The sequence below is a fragment of the Drosophila hydei genome, unplaced genomic scaffold (genome assembly GCF_003285905.1).
Source record: "Drosophila hydei strain 15085-1641.00,03,60 unplaced genomic scaffold, DhydRS2 tig00000418-arrow-arrow-pilon, whole genome shotgun sequence".
Taxonomy (NCBI): Eukaryota; Metazoa; Arthropoda; class Insecta; order Diptera; family Drosophilidae; genus Drosophila; species Drosophila hydei.
In genome coordinates, this window is record NW_022045727.1 from 215,285 (window position 1) to 237,278 (window position 21,994).

General features: G+C 44.3%; 7 protein-coding genes across 10 annotated transcripts; 2 read left to right on the top strand and 5 right to left on the bottom strand.

Moving 5' to 3' along the window:
* Window positions 1-1,134: 1,134 nt before the first annotated feature.
* LOC111605327 (carboxypeptidase D) lies at window positions 1,135-21,974 on the top strand. Of its 4 annotated transcripts, none has more exons than XM_023323794.2 (10): window positions 1,135-1,218; window positions 1,607-1,694; window positions 19,040-19,281; window positions 19,343-19,675; window positions 19,748-19,935; window positions 20,092-20,121; window positions 20,290-20,585; window positions 20,661-20,837; window positions 20,909-21,001; window positions 21,801-21,974. In XM_023323794.2, exons 3-10 carry the CDS (start codon window positions 19,082-19,084, stop codon window positions 21,972-21,974), a joined length of 1,491 nt encoding a protein of 496 aa, XP_023179562.1. In that variant the 5' UTR covers window positions 1,135-1,218; window positions 1,607-1,694; window positions 19,040-19,081. The 4 variants fall into 4 exon arrangements, with proteins under 4 accessions (XP_023179562.1, XP_023179563.1, XP_023179565.1 ...); XM_023323795.2 differs by lacking the exon at window positions 1,135-1,218 and adding an exon at window positions 1,509-1,558; XM_023323797.2 differs by lacking the exons at window positions 1,135-1,218; window positions 21,801-21,974 and adding an exon at window positions 21,135-21,523 and having other exon boundaries at window positions 1,520-1,694.
* Window positions 5,199-6,140, bottom strand: LOC111605329 (serine protease SP24D). The gene is made up of 2 exons (XM_023323798.2): window positions 5,861-6,140; window positions 5,199-5,809 (listed from the first exon to the last, which is right to left on the bottom strand). The coding sequence occupies exons 1-2, from the start codon at window positions 6,112-6,114 to the stop codon at window positions 5,275-5,277; spliced, it is 789 nt and encodes a 262-aa protein (XP_023179566.2). The 5' UTR covers window positions 6,115-6,140; the 3' UTR covers window positions 5,199-5,274.
* LOC111605332 (serine protease SP24D-like) lies at window positions 6,921-8,372 on the bottom strand. Its single transcript, XM_023323800.2, has 2 exons — window positions 7,831-8,372; window positions 6,921-7,750 (listed from the first exon to the last, which is right to left on the bottom strand). The coding sequence occupies exons 1-2, from the start codon at window positions 8,067-8,069 to the stop codon at window positions 7,225-7,227; spliced, it is 765 nt and encodes a 254-aa protein (XP_023179568.2). The 5' UTR covers window positions 8,070-8,372; the 3' UTR covers window positions 6,921-7,224.
* LOC111605333 (trypsin-4) lies at window positions 9,876-11,146 on the bottom strand. The gene is made up of 2 exons (XM_023323801.2): window positions 10,797-11,146; window positions 9,876-10,734 (listed from the first exon to the last, which is right to left on the bottom strand). Exons 1-2 carry the CDS (start codon window positions 11,024-11,026, stop codon window positions 10,200-10,202), a joined length of 765 nt encoding a protein of 254 aa, XP_023179569.1. The 5' UTR covers window positions 11,027-11,146; the 3' UTR covers window positions 9,876-10,199.
* LOC111605330 (chymotrypsin-1) lies at window positions 13,614-14,719 on the bottom strand. The gene is made up of 2 exons (XM_023323799.2): window positions 14,454-14,719; window positions 13,614-14,201 (listed from the first exon to the last, which is right to left on the bottom strand). The coding sequence occupies exons 1-2, from the start codon at window positions 14,681-14,683 to the stop codon at window positions 13,655-13,657; spliced, it is 777 nt and encodes a 258-aa protein (XP_023179567.1). The 5' UTR covers window positions 14,684-14,719; the 3' UTR covers window positions 13,614-13,654.
* On the top strand, window positions 14,849-15,993 carry LOC111605334 (serine protease SP24D). The gene is made up of 2 exons (XM_023323802.2): window positions 14,849-15,109; window positions 15,170-15,993. The coding sequence occupies exons 1-2, from the start codon at window positions 14,880-14,882 to the stop codon at window positions 15,696-15,698; spliced, it is 759 nt and encodes a 252-aa protein (XP_023179570.1). The 5' UTR covers window positions 14,849-14,879; the 3' UTR covers window positions 15,699-15,993.
* LOC111605335 (serine protease SP24D) lies at window positions 17,525-18,409 on the bottom strand. Its single transcript, XM_023323804.2, has 2 exons — window positions 18,175-18,409; window positions 17,525-18,095 (listed from the first exon to the last, which is right to left on the bottom strand). The coding sequence occupies exons 1-2, from the start codon at window positions 18,396-18,398 to the stop codon at window positions 17,564-17,566; spliced, it is 756 nt and encodes a 251-aa protein (XP_023179572.2). The 5' UTR covers window positions 18,399-18,409; the 3' UTR covers window positions 17,525-17,563.
* Window positions 21,975-21,994: the final 20 nt, after the last annotated feature.

Consider the following 21,994-nt stretch of genomic DNA (forward strand, 5'->3'; position numbering starts at 1 on the left):
TTCAAGTCGCGTGCACATGGGCCGTTGTTTTCGCTCTCGCCAGCTTTAATCGCGTGTTGTTTGCCCGAGTTTGTTGTTGTTTCTCTTTCTGTTGTTGTTGTTCTTGTCGTTGACCTTTTGGAACGCTTTACACCAGTAGAATTATTATCGTTAGTTCTTCACTGATCACACAACACACACACAAGTGCGTTAAGTTGTTTTGATAACAACTTAGTTTGTGTTTGTCAATTATGAGTCTAGTGAAACTTTCACTTTCTTGTCCAAAACAACAATTGCATCACAATCGAAGGTTTGGCCTACAAATATGAATAGCGGCGAACTGCCTGCAGTTGTTGCCAGTAAACCGAACCGATACTTGCCTCTCGATATACCGATACATGTTGTTAACAGCTTATAGGCAGAGTTGCCTATTGCCATTCGTACAAAAGCTTAATCCCACATGCTTTCAGCCGTTAATTCTTGAGTTCGATTCGCGTAGAATCAACTTTGCACAGCTATAAGCTACATTTTCAAATTATATTGAAAGGGGCATGGGATTATTTAAAACTTTGCTTACATTTTTATTAAATTTATTATATGTTTCATTGTTTCGTTAATAATTACTTATGTAACTTCGCACAAACACAAAACTATCTCCTTAATTTTACCGCAATTTCAGTTGACAAAAAAAAAAACAATTAACACAATATGTTTTACCATTATTTTAAATTATTTGTTTTATATTGTGCAATTACACAGTTATTAATTATCCTTGATTATAAAAATTAATCGATAATGTTTGCGATATTAACGTAGTGACAGCATAAGGAACATCGCATACAAATGCTGCTTGCTATGAAACTAGGCGCGCAATTTCAAAATGTCTGCGTGTCAAGTGCGTAAATTGAACATGAGCAATAAAGACTGAATTCTGATTTACCAAAGACTTATACATTTTCTACATATAATTCTCTATAAAAAAGATATTGTAACTACCCATACTATCAGTTTTTAGAATAAACATCGGATGTGGCCAAAGGCATCGTCGTTGTTGCTGTGGCTGCGGCTGCTGCCGTTGCTGCTCTGCCAACGTCAATTTCAGCGTCACTGTCTCTGGCTTAAAGCAAACGCCTGCCAGTCCAACTTTAACGGCGCTTGCTAACGGACGCGTCTAACTTACTCTCTGGCACTCTCGCTCTCTTTCACTCCGGTCAAACTCGCTTCGTATATAATTCGAATGTAAGAAGCAACGGCTAATATTCAAGACGCTTCCTTAAAGCATAAGCTAACTGCTATTGTTGTGCGTTTCTCCATCACATTCCCCTTTCCAGTTACCCTTCCCATTACCCATTGCTCATTGTTGCTTTATGGCCTCAGTGCGTGTGCGGTGCGTGCTAATTAAACCATTCATTGCGTAGGCGTAAAGAGAAACTTTTTTGTCGCCTAAGAATTTTGATTTCCAGTGTGCTTTTTGTTTTTGTATTTTTTTATTATTATTGTTTGTTGTGGTTGTTTTTTTTTTTTTTTTTTTTTTTTTTGGCATAAGAAAGTGTGCGAAGAATTGAAGCCCGGCAAGAGCGTACGTTGAAATAAAAGCTGATTGTATTTTATGCAAATTCTTTTGCAGTTGTAGCCAACTACTCGGACGGTGAAGTCGACGCAGCAGCGGCATCATTAAAAACAATAGCACAAGTCTATTATAAATCACAGATCAGGTAATTGAAATGATAATAAACTTAATTAGCCCTTGATAATGATTCTGCACGTGCACTTTGAAGATCAAGGCGAACACAATCCTTACCACGACCATGGCAGAGGCAGACGCAGTGGCAAGGTCGTCGTCGACATTGCCACTGCTATTTCCACTGCCAAGGTGAAGGTCAATGCAAGAGACGTCGGCAGCAACTGCATGCAGTTTATTGTTGTTATATAAACGAGTGTCTGCTAGCCCAACCACCCACCCATACATACATATTCATACACACACACACACACACACACACACACACTGTGTAAAGACTTTCACACACATACTAGCGGATACTGTTTCTACTACTACTACTAACCCAGTAAGCTACTGCGCATGTCTCTGCCGACGTCACTCTCTCCGTGTCATGTCCTTTTTTCGCTGCTTTCTCTGCCATGACGCCAGCGCAGACGCTTCCGTCATGGCCGCCGCCGCAGTCGCAGCATTGAACTTGACAGCAACTTTCAATGCGACCAAGACCACGAGAGACATGGGCCGAGGGAGATGGGGTAGATAAGTAGACAGAAACAGTAACAAGGTTAGTGGGTTAACTTTGTCTGTGGGGTCTGCGCTCTGGTCTCTGGTCTCTGCTCTGTGCAACGACTCTTTCTCTGTCGCTGTCGACGTCGCGGCCGGATTCAAAAACCCGTTATCAAGTGTTCATGTGCTCTTTGATCGCCGCTTGCTCTTGGGATTTCTTTTACAAGTCGCTTTACACCCTCCCGTTCGCTGGCTCGTTCGCTCATTCGTCATTTAATGTTGGAAAATAAAACTATCTGATTCCGTTTCAATTCGTGCATCTTAGCTGTGGGTATCAGCGGCTTTGAACGCATCAATTGCGCTTTCAATTTTGATTACTTTCCATGAAGACGCGATTTAAGCGGGACAAAAAAAAACCAACGCCAATTGCAGCTCCACCTGCGCCACTAACGAATCAAAATCCGTAAAATTTATTTTCGTCATCAAAGTGGCACAAGTGAAATTGCGACGCTCATTTGGGTTGGCTGAGCCGCAAAACAAGTCCAAACAGGTGCATTTCGATCCGTTGAGTTGAATCTGTACAGTTCGAAATTCCAAATGCCAAAGAAATTGAAGACAGTCAATCGGCATGCAAATGAACTAGTTCTATCTAGGAACATAATCGGCCTACCACTAGTTCTAGTAGGAACATAAACTGCACTTGAATGAACTACTTGGAGCTTTGAACTGAACGGAATCATCCTAAATGAGCAACAGTTGAAATGAACTAGTTCTATCTTAGAATTTTCCAATTGACATACGAATTACTTCTATCTTAGAACATAATCGTCATTCAAATTACTTCTACAAAGTAACGTAAACTTGCAACATGCAACTGGGATATATCAAACTAGTCGCCTTAAATCGAAGACTCATAACAACATAAAATCTAATTCATAATCACAAAATGAATTTGTTTCTTCAATTTTGAAGAAAATTCAATCTTAAGCAATATGATCTTTGCAGAAGTTAGGTAGTAAGTAAGCTGAGATCCATTACACTTGATTTTAAAAGGTACTGAGAAGCTTAACTTTTCATGTATCAATTTCCAAAAACAATGAATTCTTAAAGTCCAATCTTCACTAAGGCGTTGCTATGAAGTATTAATTCAATGACAAGTTTCAATTTAATTCGAGATGAATTCACAATGAAGGCAAAACTAGATCTGGCAACATTCAAGAAAACAAATTCAGTTAGCTCAAGTCAACTTAAGACTACACCTGATATACTAAGCTTAAATGTAAGGCAATTCCGTAATTAAAAAATCCAGAGAAAATCAAATTAAATTACTTAATCGAGTGCCATTTAAGATTATATGAAATCTAACTAGATCTAGATCTAGTGCCTACAAGATGATATGAAATCTGAAAAGATCATTTTGAATTCAAGTTGAGAACAATTTAAAATATTACTGATGACATCGCTTGGCTTCACTGTGCTGTTGGACAGTGTTATTTGGGCGGTAAGGTCTTTAGGCCCGTCTCGGGAGTTCGATGACTTCCAGCACGTCAATCCGCTTGGCACGCCGCATTTTACACTTGACTGAGGTGTGGATGAACCACGGATGAACGTTAATTACGGGAATTCGAAGGGGAGTAGTTGAAGTCGCCGGAGGGGGTGGGAGGGGAGGGGGTTGTTAGGGGCAAGAGGCTGCCGGAAGGCGGGGAAATGTGAGTGGGGAAAATCAAAAAAGCTGTGAGCTGGCGACGACGAAGCGTGTGAGACAAGTTAAATGAAAACAAAACCAAATATCTATGAGCCAAGAGAGGCGGGGGCAAGCGGTTGGCGCCCGAGTAAGTGGTTTTTAATGCCTGTAAAGCGAATAGTTGAAAACTTCATGACGAAAACACAACACAAAATAAAAAAAAAAAAAAAACAAAATTAACAAAACGGAAAATTACTGAACAACAGCAACAAAAACAAAAACAAAAACAACAACAACAACAAAAGCCAAAGCAAATCTGGTCTGAAGTTTTTCACTTTCACTGGCAGAGACTGAAATTGCGGACTAAATGTATCAGGCGGGGTCGCTGTTCCCCAATTGACGTCTATGTCTCTATGTCTCTATGTGCGCTGCTCTCGATTTAGGCTGTAGTTCAAAGGGTTGGGCTAATGGCTGGAGCCACGCTCTAATAATCCAGACTCGGCTTTTCACTCGAACCCAACCAAATGAGAAATTAGAACCTGCGCTCTCAACTTTGCGGAAGTTCATAGCTTGTGACACATTTTTATTTATTTTAGTCACCTAAACTGTTTTCAGACTAAGCTAAATGTTAGCTTTAGTTTGCCACCGACTAATCGATACTCTATTCACCAGGTGAATAGAGGGTTAATGCTGAAAATTCTCAGAATATTCAGTCTTTCACTTACAGCATTTAGCATAACAACTACGTACATACTGCTATATATTCAAAGGTCCAATGAGATCTGTAATTTATACCCTGTAAACATATTGAATTGAACGCGAATCTCTCCTTAACTTGGAAGGTTTTCAAAGTTGTTCAAGTAAAACAAACTGAGAGGAGCTACCCAGTGAATCTGTAAGTCGTTCAGTCAATCAGTCAATCAGTTGATCAATCAATTATACCCTGTAATAGTTTCTGCAAAATAAGCTATATATTGTATTCCTAAGTGCATCAGTTCAATCATAAGTTCCTCACAGACTAAAGCTGTCTAGTCAATCTAGTCTGTACTCTGTAATCCTTAGGCATTAGACATTGACATAGAATTGCTACATTCACAGCTTTTATTTATCTTTACTGGACACAGCTACCTAGTGCATGCATCTATAAGTCCATCAGTCTGTCAATACCTTTTGTAAATCGTTTTCCCAAAGCTACATTCTATTCTCATAAGATTGCGCTGAATCAATATCAGTCAATACCCTGTAATATTTTAGACTTGGTGTTAATGGCTTCGTCTAAATGGTAAATGGCTTTCGAAGGAGAAGTTCTTTAGTTACAAATTTATTTATTAACAAGGCGTGAATTCATTGCAAATACGAAGATGTTCATAGGACGCCCGATGGGTCATAGGTCGGAATTGCTAATTATCCAGCTGCGCAGGGTAGCGATGCTTTCATAGCCATCGGGCGCTTCGCGACCGCAGCCGCCCAGCACGAAGCTGGCGACGCCCACGAGGCGATCTTCGTAGACCGCTGGTCCGCCGGAGTCGCCGTGGCAGGCGCCTAAGTTGGCGCCATGCAGCAGGCACATGGTCGTAGAGGGCAGACGTCTCATGTAGCGGCTGGTGCACGCGGAGCGAGCAATGTTGCGCACCTGCACATACAGCAGGTCGTTGGAGGTGGGTCCGCCATGGTAGATGGCACCCCAACCGGAAATCTGCACAATCGAATCAACTGGCGGATCCTGCTCGGCCAGATTAATGGCGCCAATGCTCGCATTGAGGCTGAGCGGCCTGGCCAGACGCAATAGGGCAATATCATAGCCCTGTCCTCCATTATTGTACAGCGGATGCACCTCGACACCTGCCACATCCACATAGACAGCGAAGCTGTTGAGCTTCAGGCTACCCGCCTGCACCGCCAGCCTCGACGGATCTGTGCTGCAGAAGGTGGGTTAGCGAGCGGAAATTGAGGCTATCGATTCAACTTACACATCTTGGCCAAACTTGACGCAGTGCGCCGCAGTCAGCACATAGTTGGCCGATATTATGGAGGCGCCACAAATGTGACTGCCAAAGTAGCGCAGCGACACCTGATGATTGAACTGCCCAGCGCTGGCGCGACGTCCGCCCACAATGCGCGGGCGTATCGGAACCAACGGCCGACTGGTTGTAGTCGCCTCTTGGCAGCAAGCTAGCGAGATCAGCCCCAGCAGCGGTATCAGTAGTATTCCTAGCAGCTCCATTGCCCTACTCAATTGCTTGGCATGTGTTGGCGTCGCCTTCTTTTATATGGAAATTGTGTAGAGCCCTCTCATCATCATCACCATCCTGCTATGGAGCTTATCGCTCTGCTCTGCTAACTGACAACACCTTAATTACCTTTAGAAAAAAAGCCCGACACGTGCTCAGAGTTCATTATTTTGCATCACATCGAAGTGTTTGTATAACATTTGATCACCTACCTGGGCTCAAAGTCTTAAGTCAAAGGTCATAGACCAATCAATCAATCCTAATCTAGAATTGAGAATCTGATCCCATAGATAACGGTATTTCAAGGTAGACAGGCAGAGCACTTTATATAGTCTTGGTCAGGACATCAAGCTTAGTCGATCGAGCCATGTCCACCTAGTAAGCTATGAAAGCCAAAGACTTTACATTCCAAATATATATTCTTGTATTATCCCACGCAGTACAAGTATATAGTGTTAATCTCTGGATAATTTAGCTTTTGCAAATATCGATGCTTTGACTTGATTGTTGAGGCTGTAACTTGGATTTGCTCATTAAAGCTAAAAGCCTCATTTGCGTAATGATTTAATAGACTTAGCATAATTGCAATTTTGGATTAGTTCCCTCGCCTTTGACTTCATGCTTGAATAAGGCTCAGGGTATCTCACAGTCAGTCACTCCCAATCGGAGCACTCGAACTTGTTTTGCTTACAGTAAACGTTACAAAATTCAGTTTATCTTTTCTTCTTCTTCTTTTGCTCAGCTCGTTAATTACATTCATTTGAGGATAAATTCATAGTCTGAAGTAATGTTGGTAGAACAGAAGTTGGACTTTCGGTCTGAGTCTAGTTGACTTCTTAGAAGTATAACTTATCTTGGGTGGGAGAAACTGACGCTGCTTGCAATTGGGAAATAGTTTATCTTGCCTTTTTAAGAATTATGGATTATGTGGACAGTTCCATGCAGTTCTACATAAGTGGGCCATGAATAGCTAAAAGAAGATTGTCCTATCTCAGATTCCAACTTGCGTCAAACTGGAAGAAACCCACAAATCTCTTCATTCATTTTTTCTTGGTTCTTCTAAAGATTTGAGTCAGTTTATTTATTGTGTAATATCGCTTGCTCTACAAGTTGGCATGCTTTATGATCCAGTCGCGATGGTAGAAAACCTTGGCATAGCCATCGGGCTTGGAGGAGCCGCACCCGTTGACAACAAAGCCGGCCACGCCTACTAGCTCACCATTGTAGATGGCCGGGCCGCCAGAGTCGCCATTGCAGGCTCCATTGTTCTGCTCATGCGCCAGACAGAGCATGCTGTCTCTGTAGACTGCGATGGAGGTTAAGCAATCTCTTTTCGATATGGAGCTGAGCGTATTGAACTGCAGCTGGCGTGGCAAGTCGCCCTCGTGCCACAGCCTGCCCCAGCCGGAGATGATGACTGGACTGCCGACAGGTGTCTCGACGCTGGCCAGTGGAATGGCGCGTATCTGGCTGGAATAGATGAGAGAGGTTTCCAGCTTAAGGAGCGCCAAATCGTTCCAGAAGCTATTGTAATCCTCATGCACTCGCACATTGACCACGTTCCTGACCATGCCGCCAACGAAGCGATCCAGGGTGCCTGCCCGAATGCTCAGCATGCTGGCAGGCGTGCTGCGTATATATGTAGAGGGATTATGGTTTAGGATCACTTTGAATATATCTATGGAAGTGTCTAAGGTTCTATCACTCACGGAACCAAAGTGCCGTCGGCTTCTTCTTCGGTGACGCAGTGGGCTGCGGTCAGCACGTAGTCTCGGGCAACAATGGAGCCGCCGCAAATGTGGGATCCCTTGTAGCGCAGCGAGATCTGATGTGGGAACTGGGTAGCTATTGCATCGTCGCCTCCAACAACGCGTCCCGTCGGCGAGGACTGCGGAGCCGCCGAGATCACGGCCAGAGCCGAACAGGCAAATACCAGAGCTCTCAACATGCTGAAGTTAGCGAGTGGTTGCTCACAATGGCACAAAGGTTCTATTTATGCAATGATTACAGTTTCTGATCTATATCTTATCGCCACGGGTAAAACCACTATCCCATATGTCTCTCTACTTTACTACGTTCACTCTGAACATCAAATTCAATTCCATCGAAGTGCGATTAGGAGCTACGAATTAGCGTTGATAGACTCTGCTTCTTTTTCCCAAAAATAATATACAAGAAGCACGCGTTCTGCGGTTGGGAGTATCCGACTAGAAGATGTCTACTACCCCTAGGCAGCTAGGCAGCTAGACCAATGGCTAGCTCAAGCTACGAATGCAATCAAATGCTTGGCGTATTATAAAGGCAATCGCAGAGCCAAACGGACATTGCATAAAGCCAATATACTAATTTCTCCACGTGGACAGGCATAAAAACCTAATCAGATGCTTATCCGTCTCTGGCTTATCCGTCAAGGGTTTCGCCCATAGTAATAAAATGTTATAAATCGTTGGCTTTTCAGCCTTTTCAGTTTGATATATTGTGGGAGTTGGTTCTCTGACTACGACAGCCTTTATCAAAGTACAACTTATAAGGCCTATATCTCTCAGAGCCTAATGCTAATGGTTATAGCCTACAGATTATAAAACCAATTCCATTGTCAGCCGTCAATCAATCTTGCTTTATAAACTAATCTCTTCTCTAGTAACACTTGAAGTATTGTTTATAAATCAGCATCATCATTCAATAGTCAAGCTATTCATGAATCCATAAAACTAGGCAAATACTTCCCTCTCTTATCCAGGTTATATACTGATAGGCATCAGGAAGTGGGGCAGACTCTATAAAGTATATATATGGATGGGTCTTTGTAGTGAAGACACGGAATATGAGATACACTCTTAGAGTGTCTTCATTACGCTCTGAAAATTTCATGCAGATCGCACATCTAAACCCGTAGTTGTTCCATGGTTCCACAGTGTGCGGGCTAGCGGTCATCTCGTGTGTGTAGTTACTGTAGGCGTTTGTGTTCGTGTTGAAACGGCAGCAGTGTGCAGAGTTCCGGGTATTTCCTAGTCGGCACCTTCCGATAAGAGCGCAACGTATAGAAATGTAGATTGGAATACTATAGATATGTCTATATATTTATCAAAATATATCTGGTATGTCTCGTACTTTGTCAATATCAGGTAAGATAAAGCGGATAGGAATACTGCAATACCCGAAGAAGTGATAAGACATTGCTTAAGGATTCTTAAGTACAGCAAATCCGCAACTATATCTTATCTGTAATAAATCTCTGATTGCGATATTGTGTCAGCGATGTATTTCTAGAAACTATTGGAGTAGAGCTGAACGTCGCTATATAGTGTATATAAGGATATGCACTTCATGAATATCAAGAGATAGGAGGAAAGTGGAACTATTTGTTACCATAGTGTCTAGTGTCTGATCTTAATGCCACTAAGTAACCCCCATAATGTATATCAAATAACATAATACTCACATGACAAGGGTATTGAAACTTCGACTTGGCGTTTGCCTTTGATGTGATCAGCGATATTTATGGATTCTATAAATATAAACAGCGCAGTGACAAAAAATAATTTATAAATTTTGGACTGTCTTAGTCATCCGTGGACTTAACATGTTTCGCAACAAACCCCTAATCTAAGCCAAAATAGAATTGAGTACTCGTTAGCGGATATACTTACTAGTTTATATGGATCCTAGGAAATATATATATCTATATATATATTTTTATTTTTTTTTGGGAATCTAATTTAAAATTTTCTTGTTTTTAGATACAAATACGAAAATTACTTCCAAGAGCTCTTTATATACTATATAAAGTGTGTCCCTCCACTTAAAAGCTAGCTGCTTATAGATAGAGTGATCTGTATTTAAGTTGGCATTGCTGATCAGTTCAGCCACTTTGACTTTTGCACCCATTTTCCGCCAGCGAAAGTGAAATATTGCTTTGCCTTCGGCTTACATAATGTGCTCGTAGTGCTCCAAAGATGAGGGCCCTCAACGCCCACCCGTTCACCGGCCTAAAAAGAGTCTATCCAATGATGCAATCAGTTTCTTAATGGAGTATAATAGATATATATTTAGTATAGATTGGTTAGGCTGTGTGAAGTTAGTTGCCGAGCTGCTCCTGCAGCCAATCCTTGTAGCCGGCAATGCGCACGAAGACATCCGGGTAACGTGAGCCGCAGGCTCCCACCACAAAGTTGCTGACGCCTATGAGGCGATCGTTGTGGACGGCTGCACTGCCGCCGTCGCCATTGCAAGTGCCCTCCCTGAGGCCATGGGCCAGGCAGAAACTCTTGGTCGGATCGTGTCCTTTGTACGCATCCAGGCAGACCGCATTCGAGGCTAGCTGCAAATCGAGCTGGCGTAGCTTGAACGAGGTAATGCCGTCCACAGTGATGCCCCAGCCGGCCACGCTGACCTCGGCGCCATCCTCTGGCAGCGCCTCGTCCATATCCACCAGCTCAATGACCTGGATGCGATCCGTCAAGGCCAGCGGACTGGCCAACGTGATGATGGCCAAATTGTTGCTCAGCTGGTTATAGTCGGGATGCGGTGTGACCGCAGCAACGGTCACTATACGACCGCCAGCATACTGATTGGTGCTGCCCACACGCCCCGACAAGCGGCTGGCAGCGACACTGTCAAAGAGAGAGAGAGGGATTGAGCACATGAAGTGATCCTGGCGGTAGGTCACACTTACAGCTTGCCATCCCGGTAGAGGCAGTGGGCGGCAGTTAGCAGATGCAACTCGGAGACGATGCTGGCACCGCACACATGCGCATTGTCGATGCGCAGGGACACGGCGTAAGGCGCATAGGTGGCCGAGGCCTCCTCGCCGCCCAATATGCGTCCCTGTGGTGTGGCCTCGTTGGCCATGGCCAAGCCGGCCAAGCCGGCCAGCAGCAGCAGCAATGCTCCTAGCTTGTACATGTTAGCTTCCGTTTCTAGCGTATTCTTCGTACACGAATCGCCTCCTCTTTGCCTAATGAGCAGCGCAAATGCCTCCAAGTGGATGCCTTTGCCCGCTGGGTGAGTTATCGTTGCTTGAATGGCTAGTAAATCTAATCTTATCGCGGTCAGCAGCTAATTTCAACTGTTATTGTTATTATGCCAGCGATAAATTCGCAATATTATTGCCCAATATAAAGCCGGACAGCACATCAGCCGAAAGGGGACTTTCAATTTGGAAGCAAATTAAAAACTGAAGCCCAAACTGAAATAGCAGCAACATCATTCAAAAGATATGACGCTGAGTCAAAGCCCGATCGAGCTGAGGAGGGACTTGCTTCAGATTGTCTATTTTCTTATGATTCCAATCATAATGCGGTATTTCTCTCAAATCCCTCATGTTTCATATGGCATACATCCAACCACTTCTATTGGGTCTCTAGTTCTTTTTATAACCATTCGAAAAGTGAAAGAGTTTATTGGTTTCATGCAATGTCCGCCTTGCTGTCCGTACGCCTGTCCGTCGGCCTGTCCGTCGGAGATTCGCTATTGAAGCTAAAAACCGGAAAGTTGGATTATAAACACATGATAAGAGTTTCTATCTGAAGAGCGAGGCAGTCCACAGCAGTTTTGAGTTACTGTTGATCTCCTATGTGGACTCTTCGACGTCTGCTGGGGCGTGGCAAACTGTATATTCTATCGTTTTACAGTTGGAAATTCAAAATTTAACGACTAAGCTACCAGCTCTATTGATGCACCAACAATTATATATTTGTAAGTGTGCCTTTTAAGGTCTTCGCAAATCGGAAAATCTTATCTTTAATGATTTGGAGCTGACAATTTAGTTACTGCAGGCCTTTTCCTGACTCCTTCTCCAAAAATATGCAAATGTTTTTAGAGTACGTTTATACATAAAGATCTTCCTCTTGATGTTACTTTTAAAACTCCCCATGAAAGCAAGTCAAGACTTTCATACTGTATATATATACTATATAGGGTGTTATCTATTTATTTAGTTCTCATTATCTTTGACCAAGTTGATTCATTTGTGCTTTTATACCCTAGGCCCATTGGAAGTGTGCATTCAGGATATAATGGTTTTTTGAAAATATATGCAACAGGCAGAAGGCAATTTGCCAGACGTATATAGATTCTTAATCAGAATGACAAGCTGAGTCGATCTAGCCATGTGCCTCTGTCCGTCCGTCCGTTTGTTTGAGCTTGAAATGAGTTTCTCATCATTTTTTTTATTAGCGACTTCGTTGTCAAGCACAGCTTAAATGAAGCATGAACCATGAATACTCTAGACTTCAGATTCAGATTTCGTATTTTGGATTCTCCTAAAATAAACGTATTTCAAATACTAGAGATTTGCTTTGGCAAATACATGCAAATAAATGTCATAATCTCGCCCTGAAAATGTGAATAAAAAAGCCCAGTCGCAGTAAAAGGAAGCGTAGAATGATTCGAATTTGGTGATATTCTCAGAATTCAGGATATCTTCTAGTCGAGCAGCCTCGACTCAAGCACTCTTTCTTGTTTCGTAAACAATACTAAAGGAATTTGTTTATAAAAATAAATTCGAGATTTAGGAAACATTTTAGAAATGTTTATTTAAATATATCTTTTAACTATATAAGACAATTACAAAATAAGTCGTTCTCTCTCTCTCTCTCCCTAACTTTCTCAGTTCATAGATCAATTTATCATTATAATTTTTCGTTTCTTACTTTCTCTTTTTCTCTCTCTGTCTTTTTCACTCTTTAATTCTTTTTCTGACTTTCTCTTCCTCTATATTTCTCTTTCTCTAAATATGTAAATATATCTCTTTTTCTAATTTATCTCTCTGCACTATTTTTCTCTCTCTTTTTGTTTCCCGTTCTCACTCTTTCTCTCTCTTTTTGTCTCCTTTTTTTCTCTCTTTCTCTGTGTCTCCTTTCCTCTATATTTCTTTTTCTCTATAAATAGGTATATATATTTGTCTTCCTCTATCTCTTTTTCCTTTTTTATACCTCTCTCTTTCTCGGCCCCTCTCTTTCTCTCTCTTTACATATATATTCATATTTGTCTGTTTCCCTGTATCTCCTTATATATCCTTATATTATCTTTCTCTCTCTCTTGCTCTCTATTTCTGCACGAGTCTATGTCCCCAATTCTCTTGCTCCCCATCTCATTTTGTGTCTCCTTTACGATTCTCTATCGTACGTTTTCCACGAATTCAAGCTCGCTGGGGCTGCTATCAATTCGAGTGGCTTTAATAATACGGAACCTTTGTTCGTTCTATTGTACAGTAAACTCACGCTATCTTTAGACCATGTAGTACCTACATGTGTACGATACAATCTATTGGCCGTTAGTTAACTTCTGATATGACCCATTATATTTTATGGGCGCTATAAACGGATTGTTTGGTTCTCACATGTGAACGCAATTGCCGTCTAGCTCATGGTCCATAAAATGACCGTAAGTTGCCAATAGAAAATAAATACGCGTTATACGTTTTTTAGTTTTTTGGTTTCTTTTCTTTTTTTTATATCTCTTTTTACACTTCACTCACAATAAAAAAAATTTCAAAAAAATAAAATGAATTGACGAAAAGTTAGGTTAGGTTTACTTCTCGTTGGCTGCAATCCAGTCAAGATAGTAGGCGATGCGAGTAGATATGTCGGGGAATTTGGTGCCGCAGTTGCCCCAGAAGAAACTGACTGAGCCTTGCATCACTTGGTTGTCATCGACGATAGCGGCGCCTTCGTCGCCGCGGCAGACGCCCTCCTTTTCAGCCCTGGCCAGGCACAGCACGGAATCGTATCCATAGCCAGCTTGCAGCTCACATTGAGACTTGCTTAAGGTGTTCAAGCTGGACTTCTGAAGCTTGTAGGTGGTGGCGCCATCCGCCTGCTCGCCCCAACCAGCCACATAGACGGGCGTGCCATTGGCTGGCACTTCTTCGACTTCGTTCTCATCTAGTGGCTCAGGCAGCGCAATTTTGTTAACTTTTTCACTGAAGGTTAACGGCTTGCTAAGCGTCAGTATTGCCAGATCGTGCATAAAGTTGCCATACGAGGGATGAATGACCACTTCGCTGACGTCCAGTAGCTCACCTCCGGCTAGCGTGTTGATGCTGCCGACACGAAGCGTTAGCTGGTCGACCGAAACGCTGCAAAGGAGCAGAGAGAGTTATGAAGCATAGCTGCATTGCAATTGAAACATCAACTGGAAGTCTAACTGTTGCTGGAAGGGAACCAGTAGCCTCAACTGTTCATGTAGCTCAGGCATAAGCTTAGCTCATTTTAGGGATGAGCTGAAGTTCAATTCGATTGCTATCGATAGTTCAAGCAGTTTTCGCAACTGGTTCACTTCGTATACATTCATGTAGCTTTTTTAGGGATGTGCTGTATGTTCCACTTACGGCTTGGCGCCTACGTCGGACACACAGTGGGCGGCGGTCAGCAATTGGGTCTGGGATATGATGGTGGCCTGGCATACGTGCACCTTATTGAGACGCAGCGATGCCACATAGGGAAACTCGTTCACCTTGGCATCCTCGCTGCCAAGCAAACGGCCCTGCGGCAGGGCGACAACCAGACCCAGGGCTAGGGTCAAACAGAGTGATGCAAGCAATACGCGTTGGTCTTTCATGGCGTCGGAATGGTAACTAAATCGCCAATTATTGGCTTAGCTGCTTGGCACTTCGGTCTGCATCTAATCTGCTTGTTCGATAAGCATTAAATATGACCTGGGCGCCGTCGATTAGATTGCCGGTCATAAAACTTTGACGCCAGTATAAAAGTCTTGGGCGTGGGGCCGCCCTCAATTAGTACGAATTAAATCCAAAATGCGCCGAGTTCAGTATAGTTTGCTTCTCCTACTGCTGCTTGGTGCAGCCGCAACCTCAGCGGGGTCTCCCGAGGGCCGACTCTTGGATGGCCAGGCAGCTGAGATTGGCTCCCATCCGTACAGTGTCTCGCTGCAACGACAGGGAGTCCATGTCTGCGGTGGTGCCTTGATCAGCAACAAGGTCTGCCTGACTGCAGCACATTGCGTCACCGGCGGCGGCATTGAAAGGTAACGCCAGCCAGCCAAGTGTTCCAGCATTAGCATTACTAATTCGTCTCCTGCCTGCAGCTATCCGCCCCGTAGTTTTCTGGTGCGAGTGGGTAGCATTCAACGCTTGGCTGGTGGTCAGCTGGCTCAGGTAGATCGCATCGTGGTGCACAAGGAATATGCCAATGGACTCAATGACCTGGCGTTGATTGTACTGCAGCAGCCACTGACGCTGAATGCCAATATACAGCCCATACCACTAGCTAGCCAGGTTCCTCCTGCTGGCGCCGAGATCACCTACACCGGCTGGGGAGCTCTGAGCAATCAGGGCCCGCTCAGCCATCGCCTGCAGGTGGGCAGCCGCAAGGCGATCAGTGCAGCCGACTGCCAAAAGCAACTCTACCTCGATAACGAGGGTCTGCTCTGTCTCGTGTCAGCATCCGAAGCATCCTCCAATGGCATCTGTCTTGGCGATGCAGGCGCGCCGGCTGTCTACAAGGATGAGTTGGTTGGCATTGGCGGATTCCTCGTCGACATTTGCGGCAGTTCCATGCCCAATGGCTTTATGAATATTGTCCATTATCAGGACTGGATCAAGGCGAACATGTAAAGCTGTTGCCCACTTGACGGCTCTGATCTTATTTAGCCGCCCTCTGGCCAACAGGATGTCTATCATTAATATAGCCATATAAGATCTGTAAAGTTAAATGTTATTATCAATTTTGGATCAAGCTACACAGATGCTATCCTAAAACCCCATTTCCATTCACGCCAGACTCATGTCACAAACGATTCTACCTAGAGAACTACACAATATATTAGTCGGATGTTGATAAGATTTTGGGAGCATGGTGACACTGGTCATTCCAAATGCCAGCCTTAATCAAGTCTTTGCATTATTTCTATTGCCTGAAGCTAGTGAAAAACGTTGTGGTCAAGCATAATTGACTGCATAAAACTCGTCTCCATCTTAAATGGAGCTCGGCTGGCGTCCGAGTTGGAAACTTTTGGGTGACCCTTGCACCACAGTTGGGGACATTTGAGTATTTGGTCACACTCGCTTATGAACTGCAATTAGAGCATATTGGATTCATACAGTGTCTATCTTGCTGTGGTCCAGCGATATCTATGCCTACTGAAGCCGTAGAAGGGTATGTTGAGCTCCTCTACAGAAAGATCCTCTTGAGTCGTGACGAGCACGAAACCTGTCTACCGATTTCACTAGCTCTTTAGTGTGTGAAACTAATACACTCTATTCACTTACTAGCGAGCATATGGAATAAACGAGTTGCATAGAACTAGACTGGCGAACAGCTGGATACGATTCAAATACCCCTCTATTGACTCTATCGACCCTAGGGAATCTTCTCCGATGCCACTCCCAGTTCGTGAGTGGATTTTAATATATGAATAATAAATCAATATCAATTGAATGACAATTTGTCCAGATAAAGACTGAGAGGCTTGCTCATCTGTATATATATATATATATATATATATATATATATATCAATATATGTGAAAGTAAATGAGATTATGTTATCTGAGTGTAGGGTATCTCTCATTCTTCTTCTTACTTGTCTTATCTGAGTATAGGGTATCTTCTCATGCTTCTTCTTCCTTGATAAGCTGCATAGGCCATGGAATGTTTTAGCACAATTCTTGATAATTAATTAATCATTCTTTTGGGCAAATCTGACGTAAATAACAGAATCTTGTATGAGAACAAGATAGAAACAAATAGAACAAATCCTGCTTCACTTGTTTAGTTTAAGGTTCCTTAAAACACTTCAGAGCTGAGCTTAAGCCCGATCATTAAAAAGCTCAGCTCGGTTGGGCCAATGGCGAACAGTTCGAACTTCCGAATTGAAAATGGGAATTCATTTGTAGAAGAAGGCGTGGCTGAGCTCACAATGTGCATATATATTCTTGATCAGAACGACTAGCTGAGTAAATATAGTCATGTCTGTTCGTGCCTAATTCCCTACTTTTCCTTTTTAACGATAAAAATTGATATAATTTAACTTGAGTATCACCCCAAGCAGAACCCTTCAGTTAAACGAGACCTTCCTCCACTCCTAGCTAGTTGAACCAAACAACTTATTGCTGGAGGCAGAGACTTGAGCTTTTGCTACATACACATATTTAGATGTGATGTCATTTAAATAGATCCTCGCGAATCGAGGCAGAGATCAGGGTATATGCTCGTCGATTCCTGTCTCCCTCTCTCTATGGGTCTGTCACGGAGTACCCATGAAACGTGTGGCATGGCCCAATCTCAAGTGCAGCAATCGAGACACGTGCCACAGTGAAGTATATAGATAAATATGTGTATTTGGACTGTGACAAATATTTGTAGATCGAGCAGACGTTGCTCAAGAAGTGCTTTGCCAATTACTCGAGCATGCCATTAAGATTGATTGATTGATCGATTAATTGATTGTAGACGATTGAGCGATGGCTTTATTGGGAAAGTTATTCCATGTTCTGCAGGATCCATTCGCGGTTGGCCGCAATGCTGATGAAGCGCTCGGGCAACATGCCGCCGCACTCGCCCAAGATCTCGCCAGCCAGACCGACAAGGACGCCTTCGTAGACTGCTGGTCCGCCAATATCGCCGGCGCAGATGCCTTGGCGTCTCTGGTGGCCCAGGCAGAGCACCTGGTTGTTGGCCTCAATGATGTCATCGGCCAGACGGCACTGGCGTTCCGCCTCAATGACGGCGTATCCTACCTGCAAAGTGCGGTACATATTGGTTTCCGAATCCTTGGTGCGGCCCCAGCCGGAGATGTCGACAAGGGCGCCCAATGGAGGGTTCTCTGTGGCCAAGGGCACGGCGCTGACGTCGTTATTGAACACCATTGGCTCGCTGAGACGCAGCAGAGCAATGCCAGTCTTCAGTTCATTGTAGTTGGGATTCACTGTAATTTCCTCCACGCGTATGCGTTGACCGCCATTGTACAGATCCACTGTGCCAGCCGAAACCATAAATAGCTGTGGTGGCCACCTGCATATCCAGAGTATAGGTATAAGAGAGACGCAGTATAGAGAGAGGGAGAGAGAGGGAGGCAGGGAGAACTACTTACGCCGTATCCTTGCCGGCCGAGCACACGCAGGTGAGGGCGGTGAGTGCATAGCGTTCGGCAATGATAACTGCACCACAGTTGTAGCTGCCACCAACGGACAGCGCCGCCTGATAGGGCAATTGACCCAGAACGGCATCCTCGCCGCCAGCAATGCGGCCCTGAGGGCCAGCCCTGACCATGGAGCAGCCAAGCAGAAGTATCACGAATGCGCAACAGAATTTCATTTTTATTTTGTTTCGAATGGCTCGATCTGCAGTAGGCCTTTAGCTTTTATAGTCACTGCGGGGTACCAAGGTTAGATAGTAACTTAACTATTAATACATAAAGTCTTAGGTATTGGCTGTATCTTATCTGGGCATTGATGAGATACGTCCCATCCGGTTGACTTCTGATTAGACAGGCAGAAGTGACCACTGATCCATTTTAATGGAATTCCAGCTGGTGGTGTGCCTGGGCTAAAGACGTGTAGATAGAGATAGAGAGAGAAGGAGAGAGAGGGAGAGAGAAGGCGAGAGAGAGCAAGAGAGGGAGAGAGGCCAAGAGACTATCCCAGCAAACAAATAGAAATCAATGAACTTTGATTGCATTTGCCAGCTGGTTGAGGAACACGTTTGCGGTTCGACTGGCTGGAACTGTCGGGAATTGTGGGGCCAATGCACTCATCTCCAACAGCTCAACACGGCTGGACAAATTGAAGCACGTACACTCGACGGCCATTCGTTTTGGTCAGCCACAACTGGTTGTTACCTGCGAACAGCCAATGGCAATGGCAATGCCAATGTCTCAAGCTGAAGCTGAGGCTGAAGCTCATCCATCTTCATCTGCTTATAACCTGAGCCTCGCTGGCCAATTTCGACATTTACAGACTTGACGTCACCATCAACGGATCTCCAAGCACACACACACAATGATACTGCGGAACACCATTGCTGGGCAGCTGGTGCTGCTGCTGTTGATCTATGGCCGTCACACGCTGTTATCAAGCGCCAAGACAGTTGCCAACGAGCAGATGTCTTTGGCATTGCCCGAGCCGCGCGCCTATCTGCCCGATGCCCAGAATCTGGACTTTGTTTACCACGACCATGAGGAGCTGACGCGCTTCTTGAGGTGAGTTCGACGTCGCCTTAATCAATCAAAGACATCTATCATATGTCGAGATTTATATCAGGGCGACAAGCGCGCGCTATCCCAATCTGACGGCGCTCTACTCCATTGGCAAGTCCATTCAGGGTCGAGATCTGTGGGTGATGGTGGTCAGCTCGTCGCCGTACGAGCATATGGTGGGCAAGCCCGATGTCAAATACGTCGGCAATATACATGGCAACGAGCCCGTGGGCCGGGAGATGCTTTTGCATCTGATTCAGTATTTTGTGAGCAGCTACAACACGGATCAGTACGTCAAATGGCTGCTGGATAACACCCGCATACACATATTGCCCACCATGAATCCCGATGGCTATGCGGTATCCAAGGAGGGCACCTGTGACGGCGGCCAGGGACGGTAAGCCGATGTCTAATCAATAAATCCGAAACGATCGTTATCCTGTGTTGTTTCTCCTCCTCTCATTCTCAGCTATAATGCGCGTGGCTTTGACTTGAATCGCAACTTCCCAGATTACTTCAAGCAGAACAACAAACGCGGACAGCCGGAGACGGATGCAGTCAAGGATTGGATATCCAAGATACAGTTTGTGCTCAGCGGCAGCCTGCATGGCGGCGCCTTGGTCGCCAGCTACCCCTATGATAATACGCCCAACTCCAGTAAGTAGTCTCTAGAGTGTGCGCCAGTCCATGAAAACAAATTTGTAGCTCGGCCTCGCGTCTGTGAGTGTTCCGATTTATAAAGTTATCTCTCCCCCTCAACTCTCTCTGTTTGAACTTTAATCCTTGCCTTCGCACCAATATGGCTGCTCAAAGGGATCTGCCGTTCGTCCGCCCTGTGCGCGAGTGAGTAGACGGCCGCCACCTGGCCACCTGGCTGACTGATGTAATCACACCAAATCTCTCTCTCTCTCTCTCTCTCTCTCTCTCTCTCTTGCTATCTCTGTCTCTTGTGTCTGTATTTGTGTTTATTCGAATTTGTGTTGTGTCGCACCACATGTCCCCTGGGCACAGTGTTCCAGACCTATTCGGCAGCGCCGTCGCTGACGCCCGACGACGATGTCTTTAAGCATCTTTCCCTGGTCTATGCTCGCAACCATGCCAAGATGTCGAGGGGCGTGGCATGCAAGTCAGCAACGCCAGCCTTTGAGAATGGCATCACAAATGGTGCCGCCTGGTATCCACTGACCGGTGGCATGCAGGATTTCAATTATGTGTGGTATGGCTGCATGGAGATAACGCTGGAGATCTCTTGCTGCAAGTTTCCGCCGGCCTATGAGCTCAAGAAATACTGGGAGGACAATCAATTGGTAAGCATCCTCGACAAGACTCCATACACATAGATCTATTTTGTGCCTCAACTTGACATCTCTGTGCCGCGACAGTCGCTTATCAAATTTCTGGCCGAGGCTCATCGTGGCGTGCAGGGCTTTGTCTTCGATCCAGCGGGCATGCCCATCGAGCGTGCCTCCATCAAGATCAAGGGACGCGACGTTGGCTTCCAGACGACCAAGTACGGTGAATTTTGGCGCATACTACTGCCGGGCTACTACAAGGCCGAGGTAAGGAAAGCAAACGCAAACACGAATAACCGGCAAGGATTCATTTATAACCAGCTGTCTGCCTGAATTAGGTCTTTGCCGAGGGCTATGCGCCCCGCGAAGTGGAATTCGTCATTGTCGAGCAGCATCCCACGCTGCTCAATGTCACGCTGCAGGCCTCCAAGGTAAGTGCAGCTCAGCTCCATCCCTACACTAACTACCATTAACAATCTTTCCTGGTGCTGGCACTATACATCTAACCGTCTAATTTCTCTATCGTACACAAATATATATGTATATATCCTGATCCCTGCTCAGTATATTGTTGGCTCCATTGGCAATGCCGCCGCACGTAAACCCAAAAAGGAGCGTAAGCAACGACATCTCCTCAATGATGAGCTCCCAATGCCCAATGAATAAGAGCGAAGAAGCTACGACCATAGCTATGCATATGGCTATGGCAATGGCAATGGCAATCCCCGTGTCTGTAAATATTCGCAGAGTGCTTTAGGCTTACGACCTGCCACTGATCCACTGGTCCAAAAATATAGCTATAGAATCCCGCTAGTGGGCAAGAGATGAATGCATTGCACTTGAAAGATATATACAAACGATTATAGAACAAATTGAATTTCTTGAGCAAAAAGCGTAGGATTAACTCGTAACACTAGCCAAATTAACAAAACAAAAACAAAATAAAATTACCTCGCACAAAATTAATTGTTTTTTTTTTTTTAATTATTAACTCAATATGTTATTGTGTATCTAATTAAATAAATAGCAAAATGTGCATCCGTTAAAAAAGAAGAAAAAACAAAGAAAAAATCCCATAATTATTATTAAGTGTTGTTGTTATTAATATTGTTAAGTCTCATGTTGGTTTTTGGCTTTTTAATGTGGACAATAAATATGGAATAAAAAACAAACATCTGCTAATAGTACGTCAAATACTGAACTAAACACACTTTTGCCCACTTTTCACAGCGCATTGAGGGAGTTGGAGCGGGCGGGCCCTCGTACTACCGGCCAATGCAGCAGGTACCGCAGCATTATAGACCAGGCGCCCCTCCGTATGCTGCAGCCGCTTCTACGGACAATGGCATCTTTTCGACCATCAGCAATGGACTGAACAGCTTGTATTCAAATATTTTCGGTTGAGTACAAAATGCAGATGCTGG

Bases quoted from the DNA above. Each gene is read 5' to 3' on its own strand.
- LOC111605329 (XM_023323798.2), bottom strand. From the start codon at position 6,114: ATGGAGCTGCTAGGAATACTACTGATACCGCTGCTGGGGCTGATCTCG. The intron at 5,810-5,860 runs GTAAGTTGAATC...CACCTTCTGCAG, and splicing joins GTCAAGTTTGGCCAAGATGT to CACAGATCCGTCGAGGCTGG.
- LOC111605332 (XM_023323800.2), bottom strand. From the start codon at position 8,069: ATGTTGAGAGCTCTGGTATTTGCCTGTTCGGCTCTGGCCGTGATCTCG. The intron at 7,751-7,830 runs GTGAGTGATAGA...ATATATACGCAG, and splicing joins GCCGACGGCACTTTGGTTCC to CACGCCTGCCAGCATGCTGA.
- LOC111605333 (XM_023323801.2), bottom strand. From the start codon at position 11,026: ATGTACAAGCTAGGAGCATTGCTGCTGCTGCTGGCCGGCTTGGCCGGC. The intron at 10,735-10,796 runs GTAAGTGTGACC...TCTCTTTGACAG, and splicing joins CTCTACCGGGATGGCAAGCT to TGTCGCTGCCAGCCGCTTGT.
- LOC111605330 (XM_023323799.2), bottom strand. From the start codon at position 14,683: ATGAAAGACCAACGCGTATTGCTTGCATCACTCTGTTTGACCCTAGCC. The intron at 14,202-14,453 runs GTAAGTGGAACA...GCTCCTTTGCAG, and splicing joins TCCGACGTAGGCGCCAAGCC to CGTTTCGGTCGACCAGCTAA.
- LOC111605334 (XM_023323802.2), top strand. From the start codon at position 14,880: ATGCGCCGAGTTCAGTATAGTTTGCTTCTCCTACTGCTGCTTGGTGCA. The intron at 15,110-15,169 runs GTAACGCCAGCC...TCCTGCCTGCAG, and splicing joins ACCGGCGGCGGCATTGAAAG to CTATCCGCCCCGTAGTTTTC.
- LOC111605335 (XM_023323804.2), bottom strand. From the start codon at position 18,398: ATGAAATTCTGTTGCGCATTCGTGATACTTCTGCTTGGCTGCTCCATG. The intron at 18,096-18,174 runs GTAAGTAGTTCT...CTGGATATGCAG, and splicing joins TCGGCCGGCAAGGATACGGC to GTGGCCACCACAGCTATTTA.
- LOC111605327 (XM_023323794.2), top strand. From the start codon at position 19,082: ATGATACTGCGGAACACCATTGCTGGGCAGCTGGTGCTGCTGCTGTTG. The intron at 19,282-19,342 runs GTGAGTTCGACG...GATTTATATCAG, and splicing joins GAGCTGACGCGCTTCTTGAG to GGCGACAAGCGCGCGCTATC. The intron at 19,936-20,091 runs GTAAGTAGTCTC...GGCTGCTCAAAG, and splicing joins TGATAATACGCCCAACTCCA to GGATCTGCCGTTCGTCCGCC.